General features: G+C 37.2%; 1 protein-coding gene across 1 annotated transcript; it reads left to right on the forward strand.

The window, feature by feature from the left end:
• LOC149828991 (beta-glucosidase 13-like) lies at positions 1 to 26,542 on the forward strand. Its single transcript, XM_090017189.1, has 18 exons — positions 1 to 51; positions 148 to 200; positions 1,112 to 1,290; positions 1,496 to 1,512; positions 2,113 to 2,173; positions 9,884 to 9,969; positions 10,060 to 10,129; positions 10,270 to 10,328; positions 12,031 to 12,106; positions 13,594 to 13,671; positions 13,798 to 13,885; positions 16,688 to 16,940; positions 19,597 to 19,712; positions 21,142 to 21,362; positions 22,144 to 22,175; positions 22,411 to 22,513; positions 22,601 to 22,709; positions 26,268 to 26,542. The coding sequence occupies exons 1-18, from the start codon at positions 1 to 3 to the stop codon at positions 26,434 to 26,436; spliced, it is 1,821 nt and encodes a 606-aa protein (XP_089873315.1). The 3' UTR covers positions 26,437 to 26,542.
• Positions 26,543 to 26,889: the final 347 nt, after the last annotated feature.

The following is a 26,889-nucleotide window of genomic DNA, read 5'->3' on the forward strand; positions in this document are numbered from 1 at the left end:
ATGGTGAAGACCGAGAAGCATATCTTTTTGCGCTTTAATGTCCTCAGGATGGTGCACGAGTACCATAGAATCTAGGAAGGTGATATGGTATGACATCCTCTTGCATTATCTTCTTTTATTCTTTTCCATTTTTTATCTTTTTCATAGAATAATACAAAGGATATCATGGCTTCTGAACCACCACTGGATTGGTTCAATCGGTGGGTCACAAAATTCGAACCTCACCATATGGACTCTCTGGCAGAGTATCACCTTCATCGAGTGATACATTAAATCAATAACCCTTCCAAAGTAAATCTGATTGAACACTTTTATTTTACGTGATTTTCATTTGAATTGGAGAAACTCTTGGTTAATTTGAATAAGTTATGTATAATGAAGTTTGACTAGAGAACTAGAGTACAACATCCTCCACGTGATAAAGATAGGACTAAAAGAATCATGCATATGTAGCAACATCAATTGGATAAACCATGTATTTGATAGAATTGAATCCCAAAGAATACTATACTCATATGTGATGAAAAAGAAGCGATAATTTTGTTTATTGAGCCTACAAGAGACATCATAGAAAATATGAAATTTAAAATCTTTTAGAAGAAAATAAAATGGCTCACAACTTGTGAGCATCTTCCAAAAATCTCATAATATACCAACAATTTAGTGAAATGGATCCACTTGTTTCACAGGGGGCTGTGGTTCCCGGATAATTGCCCCAAATCGATTTTGGTTCAAAATCAGCATGAAATCTTTGTTTTTTGGATCTAAAAATGTAAAAAATGTAGTTTAGAACCAATTTAGATATGCTTAGGAACCAAGAAAACTTAGGATATTATAGAAAATCTGGCAAAAAAGGGCATGGAACATCGAAAACCCTCGACTGCTAACGATATTGAATCATCGATGTTAGGTTTCCTGATGACAATTCCAAAGTGTTCAAGACAATTCTAGGGAACCAAGGTGTCGTCATCACTTAAGACAGTTTTTTGCCTAACTGCTGATGACACTCAGATGTGTCGTTAGCAATTTGCTAATGACAAATACTTGTGTCATTAGGAAATGCACAAATATGGTTAGAAATACTTACCTGAGCCACTTCTTTGAGTTTTAGAGAGGATGTGGCTGATCTTCAGGCCTTGGTCCTTGTTGGTTCAGTGGGTGAGGAATCAGTTTCACCTATGAGGGAGGTTATGAAGGGAAGCAGGGATTCTGAGGAGCATGAGAATGTAGGAAGCAATAGTAGTCTCTCATGGAGCAGATGTGATTCCTGTAGTGGAGGTGATGATGATGGTACTGGGACGAAGACAATGACAACAATTTAGCTCTGATGTGTCCTTCCTTCCTCTGGTAGTGTGAGACTTCCTACCTAATCAGAGGCATCATATTTCTGGTCGGGCACTAGTGGGAGTCGTGAGTCCTACAACTTTGATCGTTCTTCCATTACTTAGGATATGCCTAACAATTTTGCTAACTCTTTCTTCTATTCTGAATGCAGGAAATCTTGCAGAAAAGGTATAGGACCCACCTTGAGCTTCTATAGAGTTGGCAGATATATACGGATGATGAGTTGATGGCTTTCATGGATGGGATCTTTTATGTTTATTGTGTTTCATGTATATGTTTGTTCATATGCTGCTGTCTGAATTTTGGTTTTATGCGGAACCGGTCATGCTTGCTCCCTGGTTTTGATTGTTTGTTAATCATGCTGTATACATTGTATTTACTGTTTTCTATCGTGTATTATATCATGATGACGATTGTGAAACTATGTGATCTATGATTCAACACCTACCTCTGACACTAAGATCCAAATGCATTGGCTATAGGCAAAGTATGCAGTTCCAGAGGGCCCAGGCAGAATTTGCCATGATGTGTATCATTGATGGACTACCTATCTTTCTGTACTTAATGGGTGTAATGATTTTCCGTTCTAGCAACGAGACTCGTATGTTGCTCTGATATGTGGAGTTTGTGATAGAGCAGACCCAATATGACTGGTGCAATAATATATTGTTCCACTCTTACTTTTATTTCAATCAATACGTTTTGAGAAGAATAATTGACATGCTAGTGGCACTTGTGCAAAAAAACTCATTTTATTGTGTGATGCAGGCACTGTTGATCGCACTTGCGATCTGCGGCTCGTGTGTCCATTGTTCGACCATTTTTGAAGGTAAGCAGCCACCCCCCCTACTTTATATGTGTAGGCTATGTTTAATATTTAACTTTTAGTATTTAATAGACTAGAATTAATAATGCTTAGAAAAGGACATACAGAAATCAACTTGACCCAATGTTTTATCATCCAATAAATGGTGAAAACATCAGCTGAAATTAGGGGTGGCAATCTGGTCGGGTTGGCGGGTCAGCATACCTCAACCCGAACCTGACCCGTTTATTAAACGGGTCAGCTGTGGCAAACACGAACCCGACCCGTTTAATAAACGGGTAACCCGACACGACCCGCCAACCCATTTAATAAATGGGTTGGGTCGGGTAAACGGGTTTTCAGGTTCGCGGGTCAGGTTGGCAGGTCGGGTTGGCGGGTTGACGGATCGGGTTGGAAGGTAGTCAGGTTGGCGGGTCGGGTTGACGGGTCGGATTGGCTGGTTGGCAGACGGGTTGGCGGGTTGACCCACCCGCCTAACCCGTTTATTAAATGGGTCAGTCGGGTTGGCGGGTTGGCATACCCCAACCCGAACCCGACCTGTTTAATAAACGGGTTACGCGGGTCAACCCGTTTATTAAACGGGTTGGCTTAAGCCCAACCCGAACCCGCCTAAGAGGCGGGTTGGCGGGTCCGGTTGGTGGGTCCTGTCAGAAATTGCCACCCCTAGTTGAAATAATGATTTCACAAATATTCGTGTGCATCAATAAATGCTACGGTCCAACAAACCAAATGAGAGAGAGAAACTGCTCACTAGCTTCTAGTTCACAATGTATTTTATCTAGCATTGCCTTTGCAAGGAAACAAGCGGAAGTACAATAGAGAACTCAATAAGGGTTAACAAACAATACAACCAATAAGGGTTAATAAACAATACAAAAGAAGTGCACAAGCACTAGTCCACCAAGGGACAATACAATCACCAGATGAGAACAAACTCAGTAGAACAAGAGCCACTAAGGGCCAACACAATATATGAAAACTATAAATTCTCTTAAGAAAAATGCTCAAAAAGCATTGCTAAATGCAAGGTATAGTGTGTCTTTAAATAGGCACATTTGAAGACACATGGGCTGGTCCACAGCTATAAATATAGCCGTTGGGACCAGTTCAACGTCTAGTTGGACTGGCCCAACAGCTATATTGAATACAATATTTTAAAAAAATAAAATAAAAATAATTTTTCAGTCAACCCCTTGTGGACCCCTTGTGGACTGACACATATTACATAAGTGAAGACAGAAATACCCTTGATGGGTATTTCAGTTTACATAAAAGAACAAAATATATATATAGTAACCCGTATCTTCAAACGCATAGTGTTTGAAGATACGTTGGACGAAGTGTCACCGTTGACCACATGCGATCAAACGGCAATGCTTTGTCGTATTTTTTTGCGCGATCGTGACTTTTAGTGGCAGTCTTGACCAGAGTTACCAGAAGCGCCTAAGTAAAAAGGGAAGCGTGAAACGTCGCGCTTCCGAAGCGTGAGGAGATGCATCCCCCTTTTTTGGAAAGCGCACTTCCCTTTTATGGGATGCACGCTTCCCCCACACTTCCCTTGCGCTTCTCCCGCGCTTCGCCCACGCTTCCCCTCGCTTCCCCATTTTTCTATTTTTTCGCTTCCTCCTCGCTTCCGGTTTGCTTCCTAGGTCGCTTCCGAGACGGTTCGGAATTTTCTTCTAAGTAGTCCCACGCTTCCCCGCTTCCTAAATTTTTGAAAGTGCCTCGCTTCCTGTATCGCTTCCCGCTCCCGCTTCCTCGACTTGTAACTTTGGTCTTGACCACCTCTAAATCTCTAGGCATAAAACAGTGAATTAGTGGCGGTTCAAAACCACCGCTAATTCTGTTTTTTTCGAGAGAAAAAAGAACACGCGGTGTTATATTGTGCGTTCGAACGAGTTCGAAGGAAAACTTGTTCGAAGATACAAGTTTTCCTATATATATGTAAATGTACATAGTACATTTACAATACATCATAAATTAACTCTCCCCTTCAAACTTACAGTGTAATCACCGAAAGTTTGCTAAGAAGAGATACAAAATGAGGTGAAGGCAAGGCTTTAGTGAAAAAGCCCGCTAGCTAACATACCAAAGTCATGTAGGGAATTCAATAGTTCCTCATAGAAATTCTTTTCAGACATAGTAGCAGTCCATCTTTATGTACCTAGTTCGTTCGTGGAAGGTGTGGTTGCTTGCAATATAGATAACACTCTTATTGTCACAACACATCTTAGAAGGACTAGAGATGACTAAGCCCATATCTTTGAAAAGACTCATCAACCAGATAATCTCCAGTTGTTGTGGTTATTGCTCGATATTCAGCTTTGGTGGATGACAGAAAGACTTTATGTTGTTTCTTACACCTCCAAGATATGAGATAGTCTCCTAAAAATACACAAAAACCACCATCGGCACACCACTTGTCCCCAGGGAGTTGCCTTGCTTCAGATGAATGTAAAGGGTGTGACGCCCATGCGAATGGAACCTTGACCGCCCCATCTAGCAGCCTAGCCTCCCTCCACCCTTCCCAACTGCACCAAACCCCTTTGGGACTACAAATTTTTCCCGTCTTCAATAATACACATAGACAAGTTGAAGAAATTTTAACGACTGCTGCTCAACGAACTTGATAGCACCCACTAATCATCTCAATCCAGTCAACCAAGCTTGGCTAAATACCAGTATCTATTGAGATTACAAGGAAAAATGGACAATGTTCCCAACTACCTGTAGCTATATTGTCCGATGACACACACCTCATAATCCCAAGCAATGGTATTTTTCCCCCCAAATTGGTTACACTCATCACCTATGTCATCCATGTCTTCATACCCCTCTGGATTTCATTGATGCAAGTTGTTTTAATCAAATTGGACTCCAAAGATGTGATCTACATAATTCATTTAGTAAAGATCGACATTTCAATTGCTAAAATCTGACTTCTATGCAGGATTTTTTGTCCTTTCAAAAATCAATGGTAGACAAAATACTTACTATTCAAAGGTCCACTCTTATTAAATCTAGCATGCCGAATTTGATATTGTGGTACCGAATCTGATCCATATCAAATTTGACAGATACCCGAATCCGTTCACATGTAGAAAATCACAAATGGTATGAGCTTTTCATCATCCCAATTCGAATCCATTTAACCAATAGAATTAGTTAGATATAGTATTGGCCACATCTGATCCGTTTTGGGCTGGTTGATATCCCCATGTCCATGCCTTTAAGTTAATACAATTTTTCTTTCACAAAAAGAGGATTGTCCATAATTGAAACCAATGAGGCACAAGACAAGTACGATATCAGACACATTTACAAATTATCATTGACATCAGTAGACTGCATCTGATCACTATGGGGCACGATTTGCTCATCTTACGTGTCCCACATGTGTTTCATGTGTGTGCTGGCTTGCCATGCATAGGGATGGCAGTGGACGGGGGGCAGAGGCAGGAGACAAGATCTTAACCCCTGCCCCGTCTCAAAATTTTGCCCTCCATCCCTGCTTTCATTCCTGCATGAGTTTTGATTTTAACTTCCTTTTCCGCCTTCATCACCATTTCATGTTTTCCATTTCCTGTTTAAACGGAGTGAGGTGGGGCGGAGTCCCATTTCTTCCCGGTCCACTGCCATCCCTAAAGGTATTTTAGTTATTTTACTAACGGAGATCAAGGACGGGGCGGGGGCAAGGGAAAGCATAAGTTCATCCCCGTGTCCATCCCTGCACGAGTTTTGATTTTAACTTCCATCCCCGCTTCCATCTTCATTTCATGTCCATCCCCGGCCTAAACGGGGCGAGGTGAGGCAGGCCTGATTTTTCCCGATCCACTGTCATCCTGGTTACTTGTCACGTGATCAGGGTACTATATGCCCTTCATGAAATTATATATGAGAACGCTCTTTTCTTTTCTCAAAAGATCGTGAGCAGGATTTGAAAACTACATATGCATATATTTATATGTATATAAGCATGATAGGTGCTTCTTTAAATAACAAAACTTAAAATTTAGAATATGTGAAAACTTCAAAGATAAGAGTCAGCGTTCGTTGACAGGTTGTTGAACCTTTCCTTCCAAAAATAAGATAGGTTATTGAACCTTGATAAATTCAAGTGCCCACGGGTTGATAAAACGTTCCATCTTGTGGCCCATGGTTTGGAAAGGATGGGGATGTTGAAAACTAATTGTAAGGTTCCATGCGTTTCTATTCTGTAACTGGTTGGGGTCCGACTAATCCCACTTTGTTAATAAAAAATATTAAAAAAAAACTCAAAAATGAGTTTTTTTTATGGCAAAAAAAAAACCCTAAAATGATAACAGGTTACTTAATGGGTCCACTTCTTTGTTGTAAGGACTTAATTATGCAAAAGTGTGGATTCAGTGGGCTGAAGCATGCATTGTTATACTCAAAATTGCTAAAGATGGTCGGGCTTTTACAACCCTCTTACACAACAAAGTGATCTTTTGTAAACTCAAAAAATTGTGCACCTGTGCTATATTAGCTCATTGGAGCCCCTTTTTGTATACATGTAAGGGGTTGGTTTTTGGGTCACGTCCCTAGGAGAAATCCCTTCAGGCCAAGAGGCATATCTCTTGTTGTTATGACATGTAACTGTATTTTATATTTAAATTAATTATCTATTAATTTAGTTTAACTGTTTGATTTATAATTATTACATGTCTTAATGGTTATGACTATCGGGAGAGAGTGGCCGTTAGAGTGGCCTCCCAACGGTCCTCCTATATCCACTACCTTACATCTCTCACTTGGCCATAAATGATATATCCTATATTTTTATGTCTAGTAAAAATATCTTCGGTAACTGACTTGGTTAACCGATCTGTTACCATGTCACCTGAAGGAATATAATCAATTGTTATTTCTTTCTTTATAAGCATATCTTAAATATATTAATATTTAACTTTTATATGCTTACTTTTTAAGCAATTTGCTCGTGTTTGAATCAATCTTATAGCAATTTTATTATCATAATGAAGTTGATTTGGATCTCTTGGAATATCCAATTTAAAATCATTTAAAAAGCAATTTATTCGCATACCAAAGGTGGTTGTTATGTTACAAGTAATATATTCAACGTCTTGTGTATATTGTGCAACACACTCTTGCTTATTGCATGATCATTTAATTGCCCCACCTCATAACATAAATACATAATCAGATGTGCACTTTGCTTTATCTCTATCTCCAGCGAAGTTAGCATTTGAATAACCCACAAACTTTAGTTTATTTGATTGATAACATAGATTGAGTTTCTTAGTTGCCTTTAGATATCAAAAAATTTATTTTCATTGCTTTCCAATAAGAAAGCCCAAGATTGCTTTGATATCTACTCAGTAAACTTACAACAAAGCTTAAATCAGGTATAGTGCAAAGCATTTTTTTAATTATCAAAGTATAAAGAACATTCAACTTTTCTTATTCATATCTTGGACAATCATTCTTACTTAGCTTTAGGATTTTACTATGTGAGTACCTTTTTTCTTGGTACTTTTCATTCCAAATCTTCTTGGAATGTGGTTAAAATATTTTTCTTGACTTAGACATAACAATCTTGATTTTTTATTTTTTTATATTTTAATTCTAAAGATATATGAGACTTTCACCCATATTCTTCATTTCAGATCGAGAACTTAACCATGACCTGGTCTCATTTATCATGTCTATGTCATTTTCTGCAATGAATGCCATTGACATAAAGGGGTAACATAGTAAACTTACTCTCACTATTCTTGACATATACACAGTCCAAATTATTTGCCTCATAATGCAATTTAGTTATAATAGTATGAAATGTAAGTGTCACTATCTTAGTGACTTCTTAAGTCCATACAAGAATTTATTCAACTTTTATACTTTATCTTCTTGACCTTAAATTTTAAAACCTTCTAGTTGTTGCATGAAAATAATTTTATTTAATTCACCATTCAAGAAGATAATTTTTATATAAGTCAAGATCAAAATAAGCTACAAATGCCAAAATAATATGAATAGAGGCCAATTTGGCTACAAGAGTGTAAGTTTCTTCATAATTGATTCATTCTCATTAAGAATAGCATTTTGCAACTAATCTTGCCTTAAACTTATCAATAGTTTCATATGCTTGCAGTTTTTTCTTGAAACCCACTTACTACGTTTATGTTTTTGGGCTTCTCTTGAGGATTTTCCAGTGATTCACATAGTATAAGGACCAAGAGGAAGGCTGCTTGCTCGCCGGCGTAGGCTCGACAACTTCTGGCATCACTGCTTTTTTTATGTGCAGGAAAAACCTTGGTGAGAGCAATGCATTGGATTTTTCTTTCTCTCTTCTCTTTCTATTTCTGATGGCAGTCATTATAGGGTGCCATCCACTGAATCTGAGAAACCGGGTATTCTCGACCCTTAATCTTTAATTTTTTTTTTTATTATTACAGGAAAAAATCCCTTGTTCTGGTTTTACAAACAGTGATTTCAATCATTGTTTGTTCCCTAGAAAAATAAATATATAACTGACCTCTCTTCGCTAAATTCCCTTTTTTTCTTTATGTTTTTCTAGTTTTTGAAGGTGTCTGATTTCCACGACAATGCACGCACACGACGAACGACAGTGATGGACTTGTTGCAGTACCAATGTAGGGATTTAATTATGTGAAAGTGTGGATTTTGTGGGTTGAAGCATGTGTTGTTAGCTTCAAATCGTCAAGGATGGTCAGTTTTTCACAACCCTCTTACACAACACAGTGATGATTTTATGTAAACCCAAAAAATCATATGTTCACACATGTATGTTCACTTGTGCTATCCTGGCTCAATAGAGCTCCTTTTGTATACCTATAAGGGGGTTGGTTTTTGAAACACCTTTTAGAGAAATCCCTTCGGCCCAAGAGAGACATCTCTTTCACTGTCCTCTTGTGGCCACTACCTTACATCTTAGAGTAAAACTCCGAGTTGAGGGCACGATCACCCAGTCTTACGTGTCCCAACTGCGATAAAACAACAGCCCCCACGCACCAGCAAGATTTGATCTTGTAACTTCAACTTGACACAAGACCCGCCTGACCACATGGGTAAAAAATGAGTTGATTCTATGACCTTTGTATTCTTGGACGGATTTAAATGTTCCAGACCACAGTTCTAACTCAATTGGTGTTCAACATCTCGGCTTCATTTCTTTTAGGTTTACGCTGCTTTTTCGAGCTCTGTGGTACCAACTTGATAGTTTACCAACTGTGATTTCACAAATGGACATGCCTGGACGGGACATGTTCTAGACAAACCAAATCAGTATATTTAAAGAATCCACAGGCGAGCCAATCTTTATTTTGAAATTCAAAACGCCCATTGGAGAAGACAATGAGTAATGAGTATTTAAAGAATCCTAAATATATTGACATTTGTCATATGGTTTTGTCCGCATTGGAGAAGACAATGAGTAATGAATGGTTTGTCATGAGATGTGACCCGGTACTCGTTGAGGGTTTTCCTTCGTCATCAAAAAAATAAAAAAATAAAGATGATTTGTCAGATGATAAGTATACTGTAAATTACCCTCATAAAACTGTACACTACACTTCTTAAAACTCTATAAATATGCATATTAGCACCATCTCTAGAGTACAAACTCACCAGAAGTTTCAAAAATGTCATCCAATTTCTCCTCCTTGCTTTTGTTATTGCTTTTCTTCTTATACTTTCCCCTTGATATCACAGCCCATGATGCTTCAAATGTCTCAACACTTAACAGGAAGAGTTTTCCACCAGGTTTCATTTTTGGAACTGCATCTGCAGCATACCAGGTTTCCCAATCTTTTCTTTATTGTTCTATTTAATTTTCATCATTTTCGTAAACTGTGTTTTGATTGAGTATAAAAGCATGGTGGGTTCAGTATGAAGGAGCTGCAGATGAAGGTGGGAGAGGTCCTAGCATTTGGGACACTTTTACCCATAAGTATCCTGGTATGTCTTCTTCACCAGTGCAATTAACCCCCACAACCATGTATGTCTGGTCATCTCTGCATGCACTTGCAAGCGTAAATGCTTACTTTGGCTCAAGTGGGTTTTGCTTATGGATGGATGTGCTGTGTGTCTTTGTGCAGAGAAGATCAGTGATAGATCAAATGGCGATGCAGCTGTAGATCAATACCATCGTTACAAGGTTTACTAGATTGATTGAAAGGAAACATGTTTTTTGGTTTTATTTATATGGCTTTGCTTCAATTTGTGTGTGTATGGATCGGATCAGGTCGTATGCCATATCATCGAAAATCGGTGATATTGATTTGTCACCGTTCATCGCCATCATTGTCACCATCCCTTTTTTCAACAAAAAGAAAGAGAAAATAGAAGCAAAAAAGAGAGAAAAAGATCTTTTTGCTTCCTCAAAATTGTTACAATGTACAATGAGGATGCCATATCTCCAAAAAATGGCTATAAGACATTATCACACCTGATCCAGCTTGTGTGTGTGTGGTGTGTGGAGCTGGGTTTGGTTCCACTGCATCCACTATGTCATCTCTTATCTTCATACCTCTCTTGAACCTTATGATGACAAGTTATTTTGAACAAATGTGATCTCGTAGATGGATTCAACGAAAAGATATGATTTTTTACATCATAAAATTTTGTGTTTTGTGGACCCTTGATTTTTGAATCGCCAAAAGATCTTGCACACAAGTGGGATTTTGGCAATTTTAATGTCAATCTTCACTAAATGAATAGTGTAGATCACATCGGTGAAGTACCACCAGGAGATCTTGTAACCGGAGACCTACTTTTGTGATCCGATCGGTCCTTCATCATAAGAAATGTACCCGATCTTGGATCCAAAGATTCTTTCCCATTAACATTAACGGTTTGCAGAACCATAGTTGGGAAAACTGGTGGCGAATCCTGACCAAGTCCAACCAAAGTTGGGCATATGGTTGGCCCGGTTTTTAGAGGCATATTATCTACACGTGTGAATTGTAGACCATTGATTTTTAAATCTTATAAAAACTTGTGTGTCGGAATCAGAGAATCAAATACCCAATTTCTATAAAATCAAGCATATAATAGATCACATCTGTATGGTCAGATTTTAGAAAAATGAAAAACCTTTCCAAAGCGCCGCTATAGCTTTTTCAGGAGAAAGAAACTCCTTTTTCCCTAGCTTTTTCAATGATAGCACATGAGAAAGATTATTTGTTGGAACTTCCAGTTCCCACACCGGTGCCTAATCGGACGACCTTCCCAATGCTCTTCTAGTTATAATTTCAACTTTTCAGCTGCATTCCAAACAGCTGCACAAATGAAAGTATAAGAAAACCTTAGCTGATCCGTTTCACTTATCCCAAACAACCACCTGGATTTGCTAAAACCACAAATTTTTGGGAATTCCATAACTGCATCCTTAGCTACCACCGACTGGAAGATTCCAAACAGGGCCTAATTATTGTCAGATGAACCGAGCCTTGGTAGGCTAAGTGAAGGAGAAACATAATCATGATTACTTAAAAACAGTTGTGTCCCTAATGGTTACAAGGGAGTTTTCTGGGACTCTGGTTTCTTTGGATTTGGTTGCACATATGTAGTAGTCTTTTCTAGCATTAGCTGTAGCCATAGTGACAAACGTTAAAAAGGGTAAAATGTAATTATCCTGTTTAAATCGCGGTATTTATTTTTTTCACAAATCTTGCGATATTTTGAAAATCTTGCGAGAAATTGCCGTTACTTTCAGGCAATTTCTCGCCATATTGTCGCGAGATTTTCATAAATCTTGCGTTATTTGTCACTATGGCTGTAGCTCATTTGAAGGATCACGTAATGACCTTTTTGAACTGGCATGAATCTGTAGTTTCAATTTATGCTTTGATTTGCAGGAAGACATCGAATTGATGAAAGACATAGGGTTGGATGCTTACCGATTCTCAATCTCTTGGAGCAGAATATTACCATGTAAGCAACATTAAATTCACCTCTAATTTGAACAAAAACTGAAAGGTGCTCCATGGTTGAGGTCGATTTAGAGAGAAGGTCATTGTATGGACGGGTTTGAACTGGGTCAGTGGTTTTTGGTAAAGAAGGAGATCCGATTAGAAATCAGGCCGGAACCAAAGGGCCCGATCAATATATATATGAAGCCTGGTATGGTTTGTGAAATTTGATACCAGACCTAGGTTTGACCCGAGTTCTGATTAAGACCCCTTGATTTTTTAAGATTAAAAAATTTATTATTAGACTGGATATGTACCAGGCCTAGTTCATGTAATCCTTGTAGGACTTGGGTATGGTTTTTCTTATGGCGGACCAGATCAGACCCGGTACCAACACCTCGAAGTCAGATCTGGGTTCGGACCACTTGGGTCCGAGCCAAATCCGACCCATTGATACCCCTACATGAGATTGGTCACGAGAATGCAAGCTATGTGACATGAGATCATTTGATCTCATCGCAAAGAGGGTACATAATCATGGAATTTTGAGAAGGTCAAGGGTGTTAACTGTCATTGCAAAAAAAATACTTTATGATTAAGCCATCAGCTAGCCAATGTTTAATGACCAAACATGAACAATGAGTGCTCAGCTTGGCTTGGTTGGTATAAGCTCGTTAGCTAGTAATAAATATATTTACATATATTTTAGATTATAGAGTACAGATGGTTGAAGTTTGGCTTACAAGAAATAAGTATAAAGTTCAAATTCAGTCGCTTATTTCTTTCAAAAAAAAAATCAGTCGCTTACAGCTTTGAGAAGTATTTATTTTGTTAGTGAGTGGGTTTGTGCTTGGATAAGTATTTTAGAATCCAATTTCTAATATTTTCCATTTTAAAAAGTATGTTTTTCGTGAACGAGCTAGCTCGAGCTCGAGCTCGGCTCGGCTCACTACAAGAATGAAGCGAGGCTAAACACCTCCCATTTGGTTTGTTCAGCTCATTTACCAGCCCCATTTTCAACGAGCATTCATGTCTCTTTTTTAAAGCTCAATTGATTCAAAAGCTTAAAGATGATCTCTTGTGCTACCTGATTCAGTACTTCACTTTTACATGTTTAACATAGGGCTGTCTAACACTAATGTTGTTAGTAATTAATGTTAAACCATTGTAATAGTTTCTCAATCACACTCTTGATGAAGGGACTCAACTATAGATTGCAGCGATCAGTTTTATTCTATCACAATATCTACAATGCAAATTCACTAATAATTAACAAGTTTTCATTGATAAATGTACACAAATCTCAATGAAAATTCAATTACTTGGAAATTCGAAGGTTTCTAGTTGGTCTATCTACTTAAACATTGTGGAAAGACCATTGCATTGATCAATAGCACAGCTTTCGCTATCACTAAACACCTAAATTGACCCACTGATAAATTAAAATCTCACGTTTTATTGTTGGAAGTATACTATTAATTGTTTATTTACTTGCATTTGTTTTGTCAGCTGGCAAGATAAGTGGTGGTGTAAACAAGGTGGGGATCGCCTATTACAATAACCTTATCAATAACCTTCTCTCAAAAGGTCATCTCTCTCTCTCTCTCTCTCTCTGTGTGTGTGTGTGTGTGTGTGAGAGAGAGAGAGAGAGAGAGAGAGAGAGAGGAATTGTTGATTAACAACTAATTTAAAAAATGATTGTTGTATGGTTACGATTGAAGCCTTATGTGACACTCTTCCATTGGGATCTCCCTCAAGCCTTGGAGAGTGAATATGGTGGATTTCTGAATGCCAAGATTGTGTAAGTTCCTTCATTTCCATTTTCACATTGCAAAACAACCTACTTCTTATGTTATCCTTACTCAACCCAACTTGTGAAATTAGGTTCACTATCATTGCCTTCCCAAAATAAATAAACCTATATATGCAAGTATACATGCATCCATGAAATCAAGTCTATTTTCAGTTCGAAAGAAAAAGTTTTCATATAAAGCCAGTGTTTCATGTTCATTTAAGAAAACCATTTGGTAAATAGGCCCCACCAGTTCCTTTTCTTTTTTTAACATTTATTTTTCAGATTTTTCCATGTTGAGATGCAATGCCAAATCACTATGCAAAGGGGCCATTTGTTTCTTACTCTTTCCTATGAAAGAGACTCTTTCACAGCAAAGATGGTCTCTTTCCTAAGTGCGTGAAACAAACATGTCCATAAGAAATATGTGGTGGGGTTCAAGTAATAAATGCAAAGAGAACTTTAGCTTTTTTATCCAAAACTAAATAAATAAATAAACACAAGAGACATCTCTTCCTATTGAAATGAGTCCACACCTTCCCCCACGAAGAAGCACTTTCCCTCTTGGGTGTCCCTTTCAATGGAAAGTGGCTTCCATTTGTGGGATTTAACTAGGGGTATGACTGGGTGGGTTACCGGACACAACCCGATGTCCAAAACCGATTATACCCGACCCGAACTGATATCAGTGGACCCATGGATTTGGGTTGGGTCTAAAATATAGACCTGTAGTGGAAACAGATTGGGTCTAGTGTATTGTAAATGAAGACCCGAACCTGACCCGATTATATACCTGGACACCAAATGGTTCCCCATATTTTAAAACCAAACCGAACGTGACCCGATTATGTACCCAAACCCGCTTTGTACTCAAACCGATTATACAACTGAACCCCAATGCGACTCGACTGTATACTTGAACTGACCTGTACCCAAACCCACTTCATACCTAATCCATATGAAAGTTTCTAATTGGTAAATATTATATATTCAATTAAACATTTAAAGATGATAAACTAAGAATTAATATGCATTATATTTTAATAATCTATAAACTTTAATTCATTTTTTCATATACTTCCCTATTCCGCATTGTCGTGAAAATTGTAAGATTGAAGTGAATCTCATAATAATACACGAGAACTGATTTGAATTTGGTACATTTTGAATATGATATATCATTAGTTTTTTTTATTTCAACTTAAAATGTTTGGTTAGAATGGACATATTCTTTTTATATTTAGATTTTGTGATTATTTAGAATAATTATTAAGCTTCTATTCTTTTAGCATATAATCTTCTTAACAGTTTATTCTATTAATTTATATATTTTTTATTAGTGGGTGATTAGGTTAAGAATACTGATCATATCAAGACCCAAGCTGAAACACAAACCCATTATGACCTGAACCTGACTCTAAACAAAACAGGTCTACTAAAGACTTGACCTGACGTATACCCAAACCCGTTAACCCATATGGGTTCACAGTTTCTAGCTATACCCGAAGCCGAATTAGATTGGGTCAGGTTTGGGTCTTACTTTTAGACCTGATTCAGAATCAGGTCTTAGAAGACCCGACCGTTACACCCATACATTTAACAACCCCCTTAAAGTTTAATTTTTTTCCCCAAAAAAAAACAAGAAGAAAAACAAACGCCCCCTTAAAGGACACAGTTTTTTTTATCATATTAAAGTGGATTATTATTGATCAAGTCCCTTAATTTTTTGTGCTTATGTCATTAATTGAGAAATTCTGACTTAGGTCGGAGCTGGATTTAACGATACTATTAGATCCAAACAGTATATATCTAAATCTGATGATAAGAGAAGAGCACATAAAACATTGGAAATATGAAAGAAGCATGCTCCTTTAGTATTCTCAAGCCAGCCTCCAAGATTTTAAAAAGCATGGTAATTGTAGTCCATAATAAAGGTATGCCTATAAAAGGATTGGATTTGGCCTGATTATGACCTATATTTGGTCTAACAAAAACTCAAGTTTAAAACCAATGAAATATATATCGGATTACTTGCTTGTGTTGGATTCATTGGATCTTATTTGTGAAATTCCAAACCAGAAGCAAGCTATATGACTCAAGACAATGATGTAGACGACACTAACTTTTGACACAATACCTAAACTATTGAAATGTTCAATTCCGACGCATGGGTGGGTTTTTATAAAGTTCAAAAAATTACCGGTCCAAAATCTTTGTAAATTTCAAGGCTTCAAATATCATTTTTTTATTGAAAACACATGATCCAGGTGTGGATTCCTTGTAAATTGACCATGCCCAACACATTTATGGGGTCGAAACTTCGAAAAAAAAAAACACCAGAAGAGCAGAAAAACCCATTTAGCACCAAGTGTGGATTCCTTGTAAATCGACCCTGCCCAACACATTTATGGGGTCGAAACTGCAAAAGAAACACTGGAAGAGCAAAAAAACCCATTTAGCACAGACCCATCTCTCTCTCTCTCTCTATATATATATATATATGCGGAGCTGGGGGGGCAGAACTGGGCTGTAGCCCAGTACTGCCTCCCGGCCCAGTTAAAAAAAAATATATTTAAAAGCCTAGTCCTAGCCCAGCCCTGACTGCAGCAATAGTTTGATTTGTCCATATGAAATAATTTTTTATTAATAATTGTAGCCATTTTTTATTTTATCTCAAAAAAAATTCGGGGGCGCTGCCTCCGAAACCCAGACCCCCCCCCCCCCCCCCTCACATGAATCCTAGCTACGCCCCTTGTATATATATATGTGTGTGTGTGTGTATCAAAAAGTGATTGGTTTTTTGCTATGCAGTGAGGATTACAAGAGCTATGCTGATCTATGCTTTAGAGAGTTTGGAGATAGAGTAAAACACTGGATTACTCTCAATGAACCTTATTCATTTGCGTATGGTGGCTATGCTCTTAGCACGTTTGCACCAGGACGATGCACCAAGGTCTTGGGCAATTGCACTGCCGGGAATTCCGGAACAGAGCCATATACTGTTGCTCATAATTTGCTCTTGGCGCATGCTCATGCAGTGAAAGTCTACAAACAGAAGTACCAGGTATCGCCTGACTGTTACATCTCTTCTAAAGCATTCTTTACTGCTAATGTTAATTGGGAGTAGTGTACCCTTCTAAATCCAAGTGATGCAATGTGGTTGTCATGTGTATTTTCATTCCTAGAAAAAGCATCTAGAAACAATCACAAGTATTCCAAATATAGTCTAGGCATGCTTAAAAACAGAGGGCAGATCGCCACCTCAGGGGTGGCCAGTGGGGTGGTTGTGAAGGCCTTGAGATGAAGGCGCCTGATCAAACCTCGCTGGCACACGGGTATGTGGGCCATGTAAGACAGGGTGGTCATAGGTCCCCCACCCGGGGTTTGCCTCCCTAGAGGGGAAGAGGGGCAGGTCTATTTAAGTGACCTTGTGCGGGAGCGGGTTCTTTTTCATTTAAAAGAAAAAAGAAAAAAAAAAGAGGGCAGATCAGTCGGATTACATGGCTCCGGCCATATTATAAATGCAGATCTTAGCTGCACATTTTAACTTGGGCACTGTGATTCTCAAATGAGAAATTACTGTGAGGGGTCACTAAAATATGAGAACTAGAAATATGAGCATTTCCAACGCCTATCCAACCATGTAGATGTGTTCCGCATGGTAAATTTATTAAGAATCAACCGTTGGATCGTGCATTTTCAATGAAAAATGTGATTTTTGAATGCTTGAATATTTATGAAGATTATGAGCCGTTAATTTTAAAGTCTTAAAAATCTAGTTTATGCATTATAATAGGATGATTCAAAAGCTGGTCTTTATAAAACCAAGCATGTAGGTCACATCTTTATGTTTAGATTTAAGAGAAAAGAACAAAAAATTCATTAGTAGTTCTCATATTTTCAGTTCTCTTATTCTAATGACTTCACACAAATATACCCCGAGTCATTTAATTTACCTATAATATGACCTCATCTGCTTTGTATTACCAGTAGGAAGGGTCATGGCTATTCCAAAAACCTTCATCCCACGTAGAGGAGAACCATTCCTAAAAAAATTATTTCACCCGGTATCCCTTGTGGTAAGCCGGGTCCTGTGCCAAGCTGAAGGCCCAGGTTCGAATCCCTCTGCCACATGGGGCTTAATAGATATCTGGTAAGGGTCTGCCTAACCCCAGCTCGCCTATAAAAAAAAAATACTTTTCATTAACCATTCCAAAAGCACCCTTTAAAGGACATAACCATCTTATCATTGAAAATGGTAAGGATTATTTTGAAAAATGTAAAAAAACAGGGATGGATTTGTCTATAGGCCCATAAGATGGAGATGATTATGGAAAAGCTCAAATTTTAATATAAGTCATTATTTATAGGGGATGGTTATAAGGATCTCCCTTATGAACAAATGTTCATTTCTTCAAAAAAAAAAAAAAGGAAAAGTTTTTAAAATGCACCTAAACTATCAGCGTTGATAAAAAATATAACTAGATTTTTAAATTTGTTAAAAATACACCTAAATTTGTGCTCCGTTAATCAAACCATTTTTTTTTGGCATTTTCACTTGGGTTATCTCAAACCCAAGCTGAATTTGGATGATAAATTTACTTACCTTAAAATTTCCTACTGTTTTTATCAAAACGCTCCTTTCAAGGCAAAATGGCAATCTCAACACAAATTCAACAATAACTTTGATGGAAGTGTTTTTAACAATTTTCAACATTTAGATGTGTTTTCTATTACAGCTTAATACATTTGGTGTACTAACGGGGGGGGGGCTCCGCTTGTCTGCATGGTAGGAGCAGCTACTGCACGTCACCTTGTGTTGGGACGTTGCAAGTTCAAATCCCAATGGTATCATTGTATAATTAGTAGGGGCCTGCCTAACCCCAGCTTGCATTTCAAAAAAAAAAAACTTAATACTTTTGGTGTATTTTTTAAAATTTCCCAAAAAATGTCCATCATAGATAAATGGCATCTTAGGCACCCCTGATGACATAAGAGTCTGCATTTTTTTTTTTGCATGCCCTCCTTTTGACAAGGGGGGAGCAAGAAAAAGAACATCTAAAGAGTTGAATTTTGACTTGAAAGGTCCATGAAATTGGACTTAAGCACGATCTCCCACCATATTCAAATACAAATACATGCTATTGCGAGACTTTTGTTCACCAGGAAATATCCAATATGTTGGAAATTAGACTCCATAATTGATGTTACATATAAAGAATTGTTCATGAATAGTAGGTTATGTAGAATTTATAGCAAAACCCCATGCTTGTAAGAGTTTTTTCTATGCAAATTAAGAAGTATTGGCAACACATCAACTGGTGAATGTCACCAAGTTGACAAAACATCACAAGTTTGAAACCCACGGGTGACATCCATTGCTGCAAGGTCAGAGCACGGGAGACCTCAAGGGTTTTACCAACTGAAGGCCAGCCAAATGTGCAGTTGGTGATGGGGGTTTTCTCTTGAATTATCCAAAAAAACAATCACTTAATGGGTAAATTTTTTTTTTTTTTGAAACATCAATAAAAAAAATGCAATAAGATGTGAAAGAATTAGGTATGGAAAACGTTAGGCATGATAACCTTTCCCCTTTCAAACTGAATGGAAAACAAGCAAATGGAACAAAAAAAGTAATAGAGCACATCGAAATGAACAGAGAACCCCAAAGAACAGCTCCAAATTTGCTCTCATGATAAATTACGCTAAACTTTGTGCAGAAATGGCAAAAGGGAGAAATAGGGATTACATTGGTGTCGCACTGGTTTACACCATATTCACCTTCAACATCCAATGCAAACGCAGCACAGCGAGCAGTTGACTTTATGTTAGGGTGGTGAGTGAATCTCTCTCTCTCTCTCTCTCTCTTATGCAGGGCATTCATCAGCAAAATCCATCCTTGTCTGGGTCTGATTTATGGAATATTGAAAATCTGTATAGTCCATACCTTATGAACGGTTAGAAAGAACCAATTCATATATATATATATATATATATATATATATATATATAGAGAGAGAGAGAGAGAGAGAGAGAGAGTAATGGGTCTGTGCTAAATAGTTTTTTGAGCTTTTTTCATTTTATTTTTAAATTCTTACCATAGATCTATGTACATGATTTTATAGGGATTAGCACTTGAAGCGTTTGATTTCAATACATGGGTGGGTTTTTATAAAGCTCGAAAAATCAATGGTCCAAAATCTTTGTAGATTTTTGAAGCTCCAAACATCATTTTTTTCACAGAAGACACATGATCCAGGTGTGGATTCTTAGCAAATCGACCATGCCCAACACATTTGTAGAGCCGGAACTGCATGGAGAAGGTGAAAAACCCATTTAGCACCGACCCATTACTATATATATATATATAGTGGTGTAGCTGCGCAATCTATAGGAGCGCAGCTACAAGTGGAGCCTTGCTGGATTGTCCATCATGCGTGTGATGGATGCCCGGCATTTTTTCCTGAAAAACAATGAAACAGCTTCAAAATTGCGCAAAAGGGATTTTGCAACGGTTTTTGACTGCCTCTAAAAATAAAAATTTTAATGCTGGGGCCATTAGGGACAGTTTCGACCACCGCTAAAGGTCCTAGCAGAACTTGGACTTTTAGTGGTGGTTATGGACTGCCTCTAAAGCTTGAAACGGCACAAAAATTGTGCTTTTTAGCACTTTTGCACTGTTTTTGCATGCTGGCTGTTAATCTGGAGGTCGTGATTGTTTACCACTTGGTGGTTTGTTTGGATGGCGAGCAATGATGCTCTTTTTTGAGAATCTTCGGTCGACATTAATCATCTTGCGCAAAAAAATCTAGTGGATGTTTACACGATTCTGCATATTTATCTTTCTGATCTAACATCTCCTTCTGTTGTCGCTCCGCTCTCTCTGAACCTTATTGGTTTTGCGGCTCCTGCGTGAACCGCTTGTTTTTCATTTATTTTGCTTTTGCTTGTTTCTGTTCTGTTTTTTATTTTTCTGCTGTTGTTCTCTTTGGGTTCAACTGGGTTGACCCTTTCTGTTGTTAGGTTGAAATCATGTTTGGGCTGGCTGGTTGTCTCTCTCTCTCTCTCTCTATATATATATATATATATATCAGTGAAATGATGACTAGCAACACTTTTGAATTGACTTGACCAAATTTGTATTGATTGGTAAAGCATGTGGCCATTTACAAAGCAAATGAACTTTAACCACGTAGTGCAACTAATTAAGACTGATCGAAGATTTTTTAACTTCATGATTTTACTGGATTTTTGAATTTTGGTAGGTTTATGGATCCACTGACTAAGGGTGACTATCCAAGAAGCATGCGGCTACTCGTGAAAAAACGTCTCCCGAGATTCACAGAAGAAGAGGCACAACTTATAAACGGGTCTTATGATTTCATTGGATTGAACTACTACACAACCTACTATGCTTCAGACTACCCCTCAAATTATAATGTCATTGCTCCTAGCTATGCCACTGATTCAAGAGCTAATACTACAGGTATGCATATAACATATGTAGTAGACAATACGCAGGATCATGCAATAGTGATACTGGTTCTAATTAAAGGGCAATAATTAGCCTTTCAACAGCAGGTATATGAACCAAGCCACCAAGCATTGTATCAGAAAGAAATTTTCCTTGAGAATACTTTAGAAAATGTGATCATATATAAAATAAAAAAACATAGAAAAATATAAAAGTACAAGAAAAATAACAAAAAAATCTAAAAATCTTGTGTTTTTTGGCATTAATGTCATTATGAAATCATAGTTTTTAAAAAATAGGTGATGTTAATTTTGGAAAACATCACATTTTTTGCCGATTATATCACTTTCAAAAATATTGCACTGTGGAAACATCATAATAAAATTATGATAATTTCTACAGAACATGAATGTTAATTTTTTTGTCTTTTTTTCTAGGAAAAGCAAAAGTGGTGTTATTAATAAGAATAATAGAAGGAAGAAATTACAGGGTTGATAAAGGATCAACTAGTAAGGTAACGAATAACTGAGGGTAAACCTTAAACATCGGTTTTAGCCTAACCACATCATCTTCCTATCTAACAAAGGACATCATTACACAGTTTGATTCACCCCAGAAAATAGCTGCCACGTGTCTTGGGGATGGAGCCTACTGTTCCCTAGGACGCTTGCCTATTATTAATATAAGCACCCCAGCCACAACTTAAATATGTGGGCATGCCCTAGATCTAGTTAGTATATACAAGCATTATTTATCTACTCTCATGTACTCACATTTGAAAACCCTGTGGCAGGTGTAAGGAATGGTGTGGCCATTGGTCCTCGGGTATGATTTCAACCAACAATATATGCAAGAATTATTGATACCATGTGGCCCATTAGCTCATCATCATTAATAAAATTTGAAAATATTTTCAGTTCTTTCACTTTGATCATTCATTTAGATGTTGCAAATCTTACTTGCTTGATCATTCAATTAGATTTTGCAAACCTAGTTGCAACTTTATTGTGGAGTAGCTAGTAAAAATTGTTTTCACACTTTGGGGGATATTAATGTACAGGCGGCTTCCACTTGGCTCTATATGTACCCTAAGGGAATAAAGCAACTGCTGCTCTATGTCAAGAAAAGATACAACAGCCCAAAAATATTCATCACAGAAAATGGTTGGTTATTTTCTTTCAGCCCTTCTTAGGATATTGGGCAATTGGAGATTCAGTTTCCCTGATACTCTTTTTTTATAATGTTCACAGGTTTCTCAGAGGCCAAGAACGATAGTCTCTCTCTAGGGGAAGCACTCAAGGACCCAATAAGAATTGAATATTACTCTAAACATCTTTATTATTTACATGAGGCTATAAGGTAAAACAAAGCTAAATCTCTCTCTCTCTCTCTCTCTCTCTCTATCTATATATATATATATATATATATATATATATATATATATATATATATATATAGGGAGAAAAGGGTAGGTGCCTGATGCTTTTTGTGCCTATTGCGCTTGGATAGGGCTTTCAGGTTGTTTTTCAAAACATCTGACCGTATAGATGTGTTATGCCTGATTGATTTACTAGAAAATCACACTTGGATCACGTTTTTTGAGAAAAAATATTTTTTAAACATTAAATATTTTTTAAAATTGTAAATCATTGATTTTTTACTCTTATAAAAACCTAACTTGGTGTTGGAATCGAACGATCGATTCCCATAAAATCAAGCATGTAGATCACATCTCTATGGTCAGATTTTAGAAAAAATAGAAACAATCTTTTCCAATCTCGGTAGGCAGGTGGAAGGCACAAAAAAGCATCAGGCACTCATAGTGGCAAACATTAAATCTCATTTTTCAAAAACTCACGAGAAATTGAAAATTTTTCATAAATCTTGCATTTTTTGGCAAAATCTTGGCAATAAATAAATAAATTAATTAAAAAATATCTTTATAAGAAAATATTAATAAAAATTATTAAAAAAAAATTGCATGGCTTTTTCATGATAAATAGCCATTTAAAACGTAAATATCATGTTTAAATTGCAGTATTTATGTTTTTTCATAAATCTTGCGATATTTTGAAAATCTTGCAAGAAATTGTTGTTTAAAACATTCAGGCAATTTCTCGCTATATTATCACGAGATTTTTATAAATCTCATGATATTTGTCATTGTGCAGGCACTTACCCCTTACTATATATATATATATAGGGAAATAAAAACCTTCCCAATGGAAAACCCTCCAAAATCTCTCCAATGGACGTTTTATTGGTTTTCTGGTGTTTTTTTTTAATTTATAACCATACAGTTGGCCCAGATGGTATACCTATCGAGGCTTGGAAATGCTTGGGAGAGAAAGGTTTAGAATGGTTGACAAATCTTTTTAACAAGATTTGGCGGACTAATAAGATGCCTAATGAGTGGAGGAAGAGTGCTTTGGTGCCTCTATATAAGAATAAGGGTGATATACAAGATTGCACAAACTATCGTGGTATAAAACTCATGAGTCATACTATGAAACTTTGGGAGAGGGTGATTGAGTCTAGGTTGAGGAAGGTTGTCATGATATCGGAGAATCAATTTGGTTTTATGCCTGGAAGATCTACTATGGAAGCTATATATCTTCTTAGACAACTTATTGAGAGAAATAGAGAGAGGAACAAAGATTTGCATATGGTTTTTATTGATTTGGAGAAGGCTTACGATAGAGTACCTAGGGACGTTCTCTGGTGGACAATGATGAAGAAAGGTGTTTCTCTCAAGTACATTAGTATAATTAAAGATATGTATGAAGGAGTAGTAACCAATGTCCGCACTTGTGGAGGGGTGACAACCAATTTTCCTATAACGGTTGGGTTACATCAAGGATCTGCTTTAAGCCCTTTCCTATTTGCTATAGTGATGGATGAGCTTACGAGATCAATTCAAGAAAATGTGTCGTGGTGTATGTTGTTTGCTGGTGATATTGTTTTGATTGATGAGTCTAGAGTTGGGGTTAATGCTAAGTTAGAATTATGGAGACAGACATTGGAAGCAAGAGGTTTTAAGTTGAGTAAGAGTAAGACAGAATACATGAAATGTCGGTTTAGTAAGCAACGAAATAGAGATGGGAGTGTAGTGAAGCTTGGTGAGCAAGAAATACCGGTGGATGATTCTTTCAAATATTTGGGATCTATCATTCAAAAGTATGGAGAAATTGATGGAGATGTCAATCATAGGATAAAGGTTGGGTGGATGAAATGGAAGAGTGCAACTGGAGTGTTGTGCGATCGTAGAATGCCATTGCGGTTGAAGGGAAAGTTTTATAGGACGGCTATTAGGCCCGCTTTACTATATGGTGCGGAATGTTGGGCTGCCAAGAGACATCATATTCAAAAAATGAGTGTAGCTGAGATGCGTATGCTGAGATGGATGTGTGGAAATACAATAAAAGATAAGATTTGGAACGAGGAGATACGTAAGAAGGTAGGCATTGCACCCATTGAAAATAAGATGAGAAAGAATCGTTTACGGTGGTAGGCCTAGGAAGACATGGATGGACATATTCGACGAAGGCCTAATGATGCTCCAGTTAGAAGGATGGAGAAATGGGAAAATATATTAGTTAAAAGAGGTCGAGGGTAGGCCTAGGAAGACATGGATGGAGGTGATAGGAAAGGATATGAATGCTTTGAACCTCACCGAGGACATGGCATTGGATAGAAATGAATGGAGGAGAAGGATTCATGTGGAAGACCCAGAATGATTTTCTTTGTTGGTTCGTATCGCCGACCCCAATTTGTTTTGGGATGAAGGCGTAGTTGTTGTTGTTGTTGTTGTTGTATAACCATACAGATGTGATCTATATGCTTGTTTTTATAGGAATCAGTTTCTTGGAGCATTTGATTTCGATGTATGGATATGTTTTTATAAGTTTCAAAATTAGGGGTGTACAATTTTCATAAATTTTTTAGGCTCCAAGTACCATTTTTTCTATCCACCAGGTCTCATAGGATGCTTATATATGCCCTTGATCAAGTATTTACAATTGCTAATGATGATCAAGGATATGATCCAGTGCCTTTCATGCTCAAGGTTTGGTCAAGTAAAGGCCAATGATTGAAGGCTATTTCTTGGGCATCCATAGCATGAAATTACAATTGGCTTGTCTAGTGAAGATAGTTGGCCTCAATCAGTTAAAAGCAGGGAACTCATTGGCGATCCATATACAAAATGAGAATAAGACCGAGAATTATTAGAGATAATTCAAACAAATTATAGGCATGCATAGATTTTTGTAAAGCCTCTAACCTATATACTCATCGAAATGCCTAAATATGTGCTAGTAAATGTCCTCCTAATTGGGGTCAAATTTTTCTGGCCACTAATACAAGAGTTGGTACGTTATTTTATAATATAATGAATGTTCTAATTTCTAACCAATGGGAGCTTCTGAAACACATCAACATTTCTTTTTTGAACAACTTCAAATAATATTGAGAGGAAATTATGACTTAAGCCTATAACTACACACACACACACACACACACACACACACACACACACACACGGCGAAAGCTCATGTTTGGTTGCCATAAGAGATCCTTCAAATAGTCCATAAAAATTGTAGTTAAAGAAATTTGCTAATCGTTCAAGCTTAGGTTAGGACAAGTTTCTTAATTACAGAAAGAAAATTATGATTAGCATTTTAAAGGTTGCGCTCTATTGAGATTAACTAGCTGTTACTCTTTTAATGGACTGAAAACCACATTCCAAATGATATACAATTATACATTATCTTTGGATCTAAATAAATGAAAGGTTACAAAGGATGACTAAATGGCATGCTGGAATTTCCTGGCATAACTGTTGGGATAGTCAAATGTTCAGTAATATTTAATCTCCATGCATAGTAATTTTCTTTGTGATTGTGATCTATTTTACAGGGAAGGAGTGAACGTAAGGGGATTCTTCGCATGGTCCCTGCTTGATAATTTTGAGTGGAACTCTGGCTACACTATTCGATTTGGGCTGGTTTTCATCGACTACAATAATGGATTGAAGAGGCATCCCAAGCTTTCAGCATACTGGCTCCATAAGTTTCTCCAAGCCTAGGAACCAGTCACGTGCACTAGTTATGTACTAAAATAATGTATGCACAGAACAGTGTTATCCTGGCCAGCATACTAGTCAATAAACTCTCTCTCTCTCTCTCTCTCTCTCTCTCTCTCTCTCTCTCTCTCTCTCGTGTTTGAAGTTGAGCATCTGAGTGGTATGTGCATTGTGAATTCTTACAATTATATATATATATATATATAGGGTTAATATTTGCTGCTATTAAAGGTAGAACTATTAAGCTGAAAATCATAGGTTAAAGCTTTATCAATTCAATCTAATTCCACATAGATGTGTTTAGCATAGTTTGTTTGCTACTAAGAATATGATTTTTTAAGTCATGAAATTTTAGCGCATTGTCTGCCATTGCAATTTGAAGCCAATAAAAACTTACATGTCAGAATCACATGATTCAAAACACATTTTGTACTAAAGAACTTTGTAGATCACATC

This window comes from Nuphar pumila, chromosome 9 (assembly GCF_984573655.1).
Source record: "Nuphar pumila chromosome 9, dmNupPumi1.hap1.1, whole genome shotgun sequence".
NCBI lineage: Eukaryota > Viridiplantae > Streptophyta > Magnoliopsida > Nymphaeales > Nymphaeaceae > Nuphar > Nuphar pumila.